The sequence below is a fragment of the Pygocentrus nattereri genome, chromosome 15, assembly GCF_015220715.1.
Source record: "Pygocentrus nattereri isolate fPygNat1 chromosome 15, fPygNat1.pri, whole genome shotgun sequence".
NCBI classification, from domain to species: domain Eukaryota; kingdom Metazoa; phylum Chordata; class Actinopteri; order Characiformes; family Serrasalmidae; genus Pygocentrus; species Pygocentrus nattereri.
In genome coordinates this window covers 36,963,258-36,973,257 of record NC_051225.1, presented here as the reverse complement: position 1 = coordinate 36,973,257, position 10,000 = coordinate 36,963,258, and the positions used below count along the sequence as shown (strand labels likewise).

The 10,000-nt window shown below is 41.1% G+C and overlaps 1 protein-coding gene across 1 annotated transcript in view; it reads left to right on the top strand.

Annotated features, from left to right (window-relative positions):
- Positions 1–10,000, top strand: part of efl1 (elongation factor like GTPase 1) — a 198,541-nt gene that overhangs the window by 161,397 nt on the left and 27,144 nt on the right. Inside the window, exons 18-19 of the mRNA XM_017699582.2 lie at positions 6,515–7,272; positions 8,302–8,535. Coding sequence (XP_017555071.1) covers positions 6,515–7,272; positions 8,302–8,535 — 992 coding nt within the window. The remainder of the gene's footprint in view (positions 1–6,514; positions 7,273–8,301; positions 8,536–10,000) is intronic.

The window sequence follows — 10,000 nt, the reverse complement described above, 5'->3', positions numbered from 1 at the left end:
AGCGCGGAGCCGGTAGTGAGAGGTTCTTGGGGGCATTTGGGCTGACCCCTGGAGTCAGAAGGGGCCAGAGGTCAGCCTGCTAGCAGAAATTACACCAGCGTTGTATACACAGCGCTGAATGCCCCACAAAGCACTTGGAGCATAATCAGGGTTTAAAAATAGCCCTGGCAGCCTTCGGAGTCAGAGCAGGTCAGCGAAGCCCCGTCCAGCCTGGCTCGCGGCCACTGAAAACCAGGTCACTCCAGTCACGGGATGATGACATCACGGCCGTCGGCAGACAAGGGGAAAACGGGTCAACTGCCAAATCGCGTCACCCGCCACAACTCTGACCCCGCGATTAGCCATTGTTATGGTGTAGCGGGACACATTGTTTTGAGGGATTGTTTGGTCTTTTTTTGGACGTCCATTATCAGCGTTTTACTCCGTTGTGGCAGTTTGTAGACAAACTTGTAAATGCTGGGAAATCACTGTGGGATGTGTAGTGCGCAGTAATGACCGCTGTCTCTGAATCTGTAAACGATGGAGTTTGAGCAACATGATAAATGCAGAATAAAACTCACTCATCAAAGATTCATATTGCCCAAATAAGCGCCCTGCTTACATTATTTCGCCTCATTTTCTAAAATGTGCCACTCTGTCTCTGGAGTAAACACTGCTCTGTAAGTGTGTTTGACACCATAATTGTTTAATATCACCTAATTAAGTCCAAAGTGCAGTTTATTTACTGGCGGCTGGATAATTTCTTCACTCTGATATGTGCAGCATGCTGGGGAGGTGAGTGTCTTTACAGCAGAACTGAATCCAGGGTACAACAGCGCTTTTCCTTTCGCAGTACAATGCTGAAATCTTGAGTGTAGGCCGATACCGACCTGAGCCCAGATGCCCAAAAGGATCTTATTGTGAAGATTATCCTAGCTGGGAGAGAGAGTGTTCAGTGTGATGCTTGCTCTACCACTTATGAATCATCTTTGTGCTAAGATGGCTTTGGTAGACTCAGCTCTGATACCACTTTCTTTAAAGATCGCTTTTAAAGCCTTTTATTTACTACAACTCAGAGGTGAGCAATGTGGCAAAAATAGATTATTTTCGCTATACAATATGTCTCAATATTAATTTTTTCGTACAGAAAAAAAGAAACTGGGAATGCAATCGTTTTTGTTCATTTGTCATCCTTTCTGCACTTAGTCTAGTTAAACTGCACTAATTTAGCTCTCTTTATAATAAAACAGTGATCTACAAGTACTGATGATATATACAATAACACAATATGTTCAGAAAGCATATTGTATTATGACATAATTTATCATGATATGTGTTTTTGACTGTAAAAACACTGCATAGCATTAAAATAATTAAGTTAATCTAAAAAATTGTGAAACTTACAATTAAGGAATGTGCTTTTAGCATGAATACAGTCAGAAAAACACAGATTTGGTTGTGACTTTTGCACAGGATTGTATGCACTTCCCAAATTCCACATTTCTTTCTTTTTCCAAGTGAAAAGAAGTATTTTGGCATCATTCTGCAAATTTCTGTTTATTTGGTTCAACATTTTGAGGAAAAAGAAATACAAGCATAAAATATAAAATGTGTGTAACTTGTATACAGGCCACATTTATGTTTTTATGTTAAATGCAGCAGATAAACAGTACCGGTGTATTAAAATGTGCAGCAGTGTGTTCTCAGCAGGGAACATGTTCAGTTATGTGCACTAGAAAATCAGCAGACTCTGGAATTTGACCAGGGTGCCCAGACTTTTTCATAAGCTTGTGTATGCTGTTGAATGAACAAAATAGTTTAAATAATTATAGTTAAATTACACGACGGAAAAAAGTGATTTCAGTCCATAGTCACGTTTCACACAATATCACATCACAGTAAGCAGCAGCTTTATCACACATCGCTCTTTATGTCCATATCGTGCAGCTGTAATGAGGCGTAATGATGCTGCGGCCCGTTCTTCATTTGGTTTCCGCTACAGCAGGACGGTTTAGGCCGCTGCCGATGATGCACAAAGCGGAGAGCTCACAGACAAAAAAACAAATATTTCTTTTGAAATAAAAAAGTGGTTAGGAAACATAGCTAAAGAGACGTTTGGCTGCCTATGATAACCATTAATAAGAAAGAGGGAGGAATTGGCTGAGTCTATGAAAAATAATGAGGTGGAGACGAGAGAGAGAGAGCGCGAGAGCGAGAGAGAGAGCGCGAGAGCGAGAGAGAGAGTGTGTGAGCGACAGAAAAAAGACGTCTGTGTGAAATGCTAATCCACAGCGCTGTCAGCAGTGCCTCCAGACAGCTCCTATCTCCTCTGCTTCTCCTTCTTCTCTCTCGCTGCAAGTTTCTAGTAAACAGTCTCTGCAGGATTATCTCCTCTCCAACCTGCTCCACCGCTGTCTGGATCTAACTGGATTACTGAAAAGGCTCCACGTTGCCGTCTCGAGGAAGGATGGCAATCATTGTCAAGCCGTCTGCTCCACTTGAGGATGCCCAATTAGCCACTAGGCTGACCAACTGTCGGCTTTATTGTGGCGAGGATGGGCCTGACTGTGTGTCGATGTGACCTCGACACTTCAGCCGACACTGTTTGCGGTGTCTTCATGACAGATCACAGTCTGTTAATCCAGCGTGATGCTCTACATTTACCCTTAGGGTGGGCAGCACCAACAAGGATGGAATTATAAAGAGGTTAGGCCTAATTGAGGATTTGTTAGTCTAAAGGAGAACTACACGATTTTTTAGAACGATTGTAGATATTTGAGCTCAGCACTAAAACACACAATCCCTCCCGTCAGCGCTTCTTTGGAAGCTCTGCCCACCAAATTTGTGGACATGCACTGTTGAGGCCACAAATACCATGATATAATGTTAGAGCGGGCAACAACACAGCAAGTAATGTAGCTAACGTTAGGTCAGTAGTGGGCCAGCAAACGGTCACTACAGTGGCTGTGGTGAAGCTGATCAGTTGCTATCACAGACATACAAGTATGACATATTATTTATGTATTACGTAAATGGAATTTCAGGATGTTGAACATGGAAAAATGTTGGGAAAAAGCTGAATGTCAAAAAAAAAAAGCATAAGCAGCCTATTTGTGTATACAGAGTGTAGAATCATAATAGCTGAAGATGAAAGTAGAATGAAAAACAGTAAATTGGCTTTTTAAAGCCAGTAAATCTGAACATCTGTCTGATGATCATTTCTATCTGGCGATATTGATATGACTTCAATTTCATTATGTATCCTTATGTCAGGGATTCTCCCCACGTCCCTCTGAGAGTGTCTTTCTTCCCCTCTTTGGTAGCCATGTGCTTTTGTTTTCTTGTACCATGTGCTTTTGTTGCTGTTCTGTGTCCTGCCCCCTTGTTATCTGCTCCACCTGTCTGTGCTCCCCCCCTCATTAGTCCCAGGTGTTTCTTATTTTTCCTCAGTGTATTTCTACCCCTGTATTTGTTCAGTCTTGGTCTCACATCGTGGATGTTACCTTGTCTTGTGGTTTCTGACATATTATAGTTTGTCTTTTGTTCAAGCCTCTGTTACTTTGGACACTAAATTCAATATAAGCAACTCGCATTTGCATCCACCTCCATGCCTCAACCGTTACACCTTAGTGGTTTTTTACTTTTTCTTTTCTGTTTTTACAAGATTGTACCCATCAGAGTACAGTCATAATAAAATAAAAATCAAATCATAAAAAAATCTCTTCTTCTGCTTTTAAAAGATAGAAAGGTTAGAATCTGCATTTCCCACACCGTTACTCCACTTGTCTCAGTGAGCCATGCAATAGATTATTAAACAAAAAGTAAGGCGTACACACCACGGTGGACCAAAGAAAGCTTAAGGATTACCTCAGTGTGCAAATATATTCATACATACTACATACATGAATTTACATTGCATTATTTACTGTATCAGCCTGTGGGGTGTTTGTAATTTATGTTTACTCAGAAAGAGATACAGATGAATGGTTGTTTGAATATTTTCAGCCTGAATGGGTCGTTGTAAATTAGTTTTTGCTACTCCATCATCACTCAAGAAGAAACCAGAGCTTAGACATTACAGTTGGCTGAAGTCCAGCCCTCTGTGCCGGGCAGTAACCTTCTGTTCCAGCTTCCTCCTCGTTGCTTTGTAAAATAAACAGAGGCTTTTTTTCAATGCTTCGGTTTTCTAAGATAACACAGTCAGGGCAGCAACAATTAGTCAACAGATCATCAAATGCAGGTGGATTTTTATGGATGATGCGTAGTTTAAAAAGTGCACTATATTTAAGGAATAAAACCGGAGAGGAGTGTGTTACTGCAAGTAGCAGCTCCATTTCAACTGCAGGTGTGATTAGATCATCATAGCCAGGATGTTATTTGTGATAACATATGACCTTGAGTGTCCGGTTGCAATTTTAAACAGCAGTTCTGCAAAATGTTATATTAGATCAGTTGTGCATTAATATTGGCACTTTCTCTCGTCATATAAAATGACCACAATATCAGGTTCAGCTCAGATTTTTCATTGTATGGTTTTGTTCCAGTCCGAACTTGAAAAGAAGCTTAAAAATTATACTAACATTATTCTGATGCTTTCCACTGCTAGTTTATGCGGTCTGGACCACTTTTTTCTTCAGAGTTCAATTTTACTTGGTGGATTTGTAGTCATAGTTTCTGTGTGTACTTGTAAAATGTCTCTCGATGTTCCCCTTCCTTGGAAGTGGTAATTGGCAAATCAACCAGATGCAGTTGGAGGTTTGACATTGTAAAAGTCCTCCTCCTGCTCTGCATGGAGGAGATAAGTGTTTGCTTTCTTTGTGCAGGTCTCACACTCATCCTCTCAAAGAGTCAGTGCAAGTTACAAAAGAAAAACAAGAAGATTTTTCTTGTTTTTTCTTGTTTTCTTCAGCTACACGAACTGGCTACCAATAAATGAAAACGTAGATTGCTAGAGAGGGAAACTCACAGCAGTGCTTTATGCCAGCTGTGGCGTAACTATGGTAACAAACAAATCAAAGGACACTGGCCACATGTTACATTATCAATCACATTGACTTGACTGCCACCAGAAACAGTAAGAATGCGTCGGAATTTGCCTGTTTGAATGATGTGCGATCTAACAGTGTGCACTGTGCAACCGACTGGAGATTGCGATCGATGTATAGGGCACCCCTGCTCTGAAACTTTGGTGTGATCCACATTCTGGGAAGTTGCAATACTCCGCTTTCACTTGCCATTACATTGTAAAAGACGAAATCATTTGTAATAATGTTGTTGGCATTAAAGAGAGAGGAACCAATAAAAGCATAATAGATTAGCGAGTAATCAAATAATAGTCAATATATCAATAGAATAAGTAATCATTGTTTAGAGCCTGTAGTGCTATAGTCTTTCTAATTCTCTGCTTGGTATATAGCTCTTCCATATTATCCCAAGGATTAATCATTGCAGGAGTCGATTGATTGGACAGTCTTTGATCCATTAAGTGATTATTAATTAGTCCTTAGCTGCAAAATGAAGAAGCTTATTATTTTTTATCTCCTAATTGATATTTACCTCGTCTGTCTGCATTTCACAGATCTCAGGTTTGCTAAAGCAAAGGAGTTGTAATTAATTAGTCAATTATCCGAGTAATAGCTGAGCTTATTCTTGTAGAAATAATTTAATTGCAGTTGTTTCTAGTTACTCAATTTGTATGGACTTCATATGTGTCCGCACTTCTCAATTTTTTCTCAGATTTGCTAACCCTAAAGAGGCTTAATGATTCTGTCGATTAATAGAATAATAGTTGAGCTTATTCTTGTAGAAATAATTTTGTTGCAGTCCTAAATTCCATGATAAAGAAGTTTGTTTTGTCTGATTCCCTGATTTATATGTACTTCATCGGCGTCTACATTTCCTATTTTTTCAAATTTGCTAAACAAAGTGCCGTAATAATTAATCAATTAATCAAGTATTTGTTCATTTTTGTATAAATAATTTAAGCACAGCCCTAAATACCATAAAGAAGTTTCTAATTCCCTGATTTAATACTTCATAATTCAGTGTCTGCATTTGCCATTTTTTTTATCTCAAATTTGCTAAACCAAAATAATGATTTAGTTGATTAAACAAATAAAAGTTGAGTTTATTTTGGTAGAAATATTTCAGTTGCAGCACTAAATGTTTTTTTGGTTCCTTGATTGATGGTTCCAGAATAGACCCTGTCGTCTTCCCTGATTTTTCTCCTCAGATTTGCAGAACCAAGCTATAATACCTATAATAATCAGTTAATTGTTTGTCAATAAATGAATCGATCATAGAAATAATTGTTAGCTGCACCCCTGTATGCCATAATTCCCTTCATAATAGCTGTTTCCCAAGTTTTCTCCTCAAATTTCTATCCAATGAATTAATTTTGTTGAGTAATCGTGCAATAGTTGATAGTTGCTTGTGGAATTATTTATTGGTTGCAGTCTTAAATGCTGTAATAAAGAGGTTTGTTAAGTTTGATTCCCTGATTGGTAACGGCTTCATCCGTATGCATTTTCTTCAGATTTGCCAAAATCGGGATCAGTGCCTCCAAGCCTATCATTCCATTCCGTGAGACCGTCATCCGGCCACCCAAAGTGGACATGGTGAATGAGGAAATGGGCCGGCAGCAGAAGGTGGCAGTCATCCACCAGGCCAAAGACGAGCAGTCAAAGTACCCTGAGGGAGTCCACGTGGATTCTACTGGCCTGGTCACCCTCACAACCCCAAATAAAATGGCCACAGTTGGAATTCGGGCTGTTCCGCTTCCAGAGGAAGTGACCAGGCTGCTGGAGGGGAACTCCGAGCTGATCCGGACGATGGAGCAGTTCAGTCTGTTTGCTCGAGAGGGAAAGACGCTGGAGATCAGCCAGAAGACGCTGGAGGAGATCCAGGGCTTCAAGTCTAAGCTAGAGGGTCTCCTGCAGGGTCACAAGTGGAGGAACGCCGTGGAGCGGATTTGGGCTTTTGGGCCGCGCCGTTGTGGGCCAAATATTCTCCTGAACAGTGTGGAAGGATACAGAAGGCCGTCAGTGTGGCAGTGCGTGGAGCGAGAGAAGGAGAAATCGGAGGCCGTCATGCTTCGAGACTTTGACAACAGCATCGTTAGTGGTTTCCAGCTAGCTACGCTTTCTGGCCCGATGTGCGAGGAGCCTCTGATGGGCGTCTGCTTCTCAGTGGAGAGCTGGGAGATTAAGTTTTCCTCTCAATTAACCCAACAGGACTCAGTGGAGGAGGACTCTGTTTCCCAGCAGGCTTTGGAGGCAGACAACAATGCGAGTGGTAGGACTGCACAATCTATCATTTGTTAATTGTTTTCACAAATCTTTCCATTTTTTTTCCCCCGAGTGCTCTGAGCATCTTGACTAGCCTCCGAAGATTTACAGTTAAGGGTTGCAATGAAATAAAGGGAGGATTGAAAAATGTAGGTGTAAATGGGCCTGATGATGTGTTTGCAGTCGAATAGTAGATGAAAATCTAAAAAAAAGTAAGTTAATTACTAAATTAGCTAGAAAGAGAAATTTCTTGAATGAACATTAGGTTAGCTTCACAAAGATAGTTAATAATGCTTTAAAAGTTAAGAGTTCAGTAATACTGTTAATTGTTTTTGATAACTTAATTGGGTTTTTAGAGCAGTTCCAGGTAGTTGCTATGATGTACTATGAGATTGATATGGTATTCCAGCTCCTTGTTAGTGTTGCTTCGTGGTTGCTAAGGTGTTGTAAAGCTGATGCTGTAGTATCTCAAGTAATTGTTAAGGTGTTGTTAGGCTGTTTCTGTGGTATCCCAAGTGGTTGATAAGGTGTTGCTAGGCTGTTGCTACAGTATCCTCGTTGGTCGCTAAGGTGTTGGCAGGCTGATGCTATATCATCTCAGGTAGTTGTTACGGTATTGTTGGGCTGTTTCTGTGGTATCCCAGGTGGTTGCTAAGGTGTTGTTAGGCTCTTGCTATGGCATCCTACCCAGTGGCTAGAGTGTTGCTAGATCACTGGTATGATATTCTAGGCGGTTGCTAGTTTGGTGAGCACTTTGAGTAGTTTAAAAACAAATTGGTCTCAGTAGGCTCTACAATCGGGCAAAGTTTGACCGTAGAACAGTAATAAGAAAAAAACAAAGAACAGTAATTTGGCTTTTTTGAGCTAATTAATGAGTTATTTTCTGCAAGTGTTGATGAATAAAGGCTTTCACATGCTTATCAAAAGTTAGTTTCTGTGTAGTGCAGTGTTTTAGAGTATATTTAGTACAAAGCATACTGCAGTCACAATATGTGGATATACAATCACACTGTGCCATTTTGTCCATGCCATGCAGCCCCAGTGAGCGGAGAATCTGAACTTGGAGGAGCGAATGCAGTAGAAGCCACTCCATCGTCAGGAAGTGGTCAGGGCAGACGGAAAGGAGACACGACTGACTGCTATGGACCGTTCTCTGGTCAGCTCATCGCAGCCATGAAGGAAGCCTGCAGATATGCCTTTCAGGCCAAACCACAGAGGCTGATGGCTGCCATGTACACCTGTGAGATAATGGCCACTGCTGACGTGTTAGGTAAGCAGAGGACATGGTCAATAAGTAACCTCAGTGAATCAGTTTTTTAAGTGATGGTCATGCCATATTTCCCTAACAATTTAGCCCTGACCATTCACACGGACGTTATAAGGAGTGTTTCAGGCCACACTGCTGTTTTAATGAGGAACAATACAGAGCAAGCAAAGCAGAGCTCATTTAAATGCATCATTCTTAAAGGGATAAGTTAATTAAGTGATACCTATTAGTCCCTCAACGGGGAAATTCCACGTTTAACCCATCCGTGAAGTGAAGGGGCAGTCGTGGGCTGGAGGTTAGGGATCTGGCCCTGTGACCGGAAGGTTGCCGGTTCGATCCCCAGGGCTGACAGTCCATGACTGAGGTGTCCTTGAGCAAGACACCTAACCCCCAACTGCTCCCCGGGCACCGTGGATAGGGCTGCCCACCACTCCGGGCAAGTGTGCTCACTGCCCCCTAGTGTGTGTGTTCACTAGTGTGTATGTGGTGTTTCACTTCACGGATGGGTTAAATGCGAAGGTGGAATTTCCCCGTTTGTGGGATCAAAAAAGTATCACTTAACTTAACACACACACTATGGGGGAGTGAGCACACTTGCCCGGAGGGGTGGGCAGCCCTATCCACGGCGCCCGGGGAGCAGTTGGGGGTTAGGTGTCTTGCTCAAGGACACCTCAGTCATGGACTGTCGGCCCTGGGGAACAAACCGGCAACCTTCCGGTCACAGGGCCAGCTCCCTAACTGAAACAGCTTGTTTTTACACGGTGAAAGTTTCATGCAACTAGTTACATGTTATGACTTGCCTGCAATATAATTTCCATGCATCTTGCAATTTAAAAGGAATTTGCATGCAACACATTCCATTGCTCCACAGTTATCTGTTAATAGCTTGTACTTTTTAATACAACATATATTGTGCTTGATATGAAGTCATCCGTACGACGCAATGTTTTATTATTGTCTTTGGGAATGTTTCCGTTTTTTATCTATATAAAATGGGATCTTTACTATGCATTTGAGTAATTTATCTATAGTGTGTGTTAAACTTTGGAAAATTAATATGACTCCAATGAAAATTCCTCATTCTATCTTAGAAGTGCTGCAAGTTCATCTTGAAGCAAATCTCAATCTCCTCTTCTGTAATAATGTTCGCTCTTTGGATCCCAAATGAATCTGAGCTCTGTGTAAAATAAGGACCTCAAGAGAGGAGAACATGAACTCTTCATCAACTCTTGGTTGAAAGTTGTTTGATGTGATCACATGATGTGTTGTCAGGATTTTGATTGAGTGTTTCATGAAACTAGTTAGTGAAAACTATTTTTTCTGTCACATTCCCATTAACACGTCATTAGTAACACGCTCACGTAAACGTGTTTCATATGAATATAATATGATACACTTAAGTGAAACTCCAGGTCAATATGAGTCAGGTAGTAATCCGATTTCTCAAATATCACGCTGCGACTTTTTT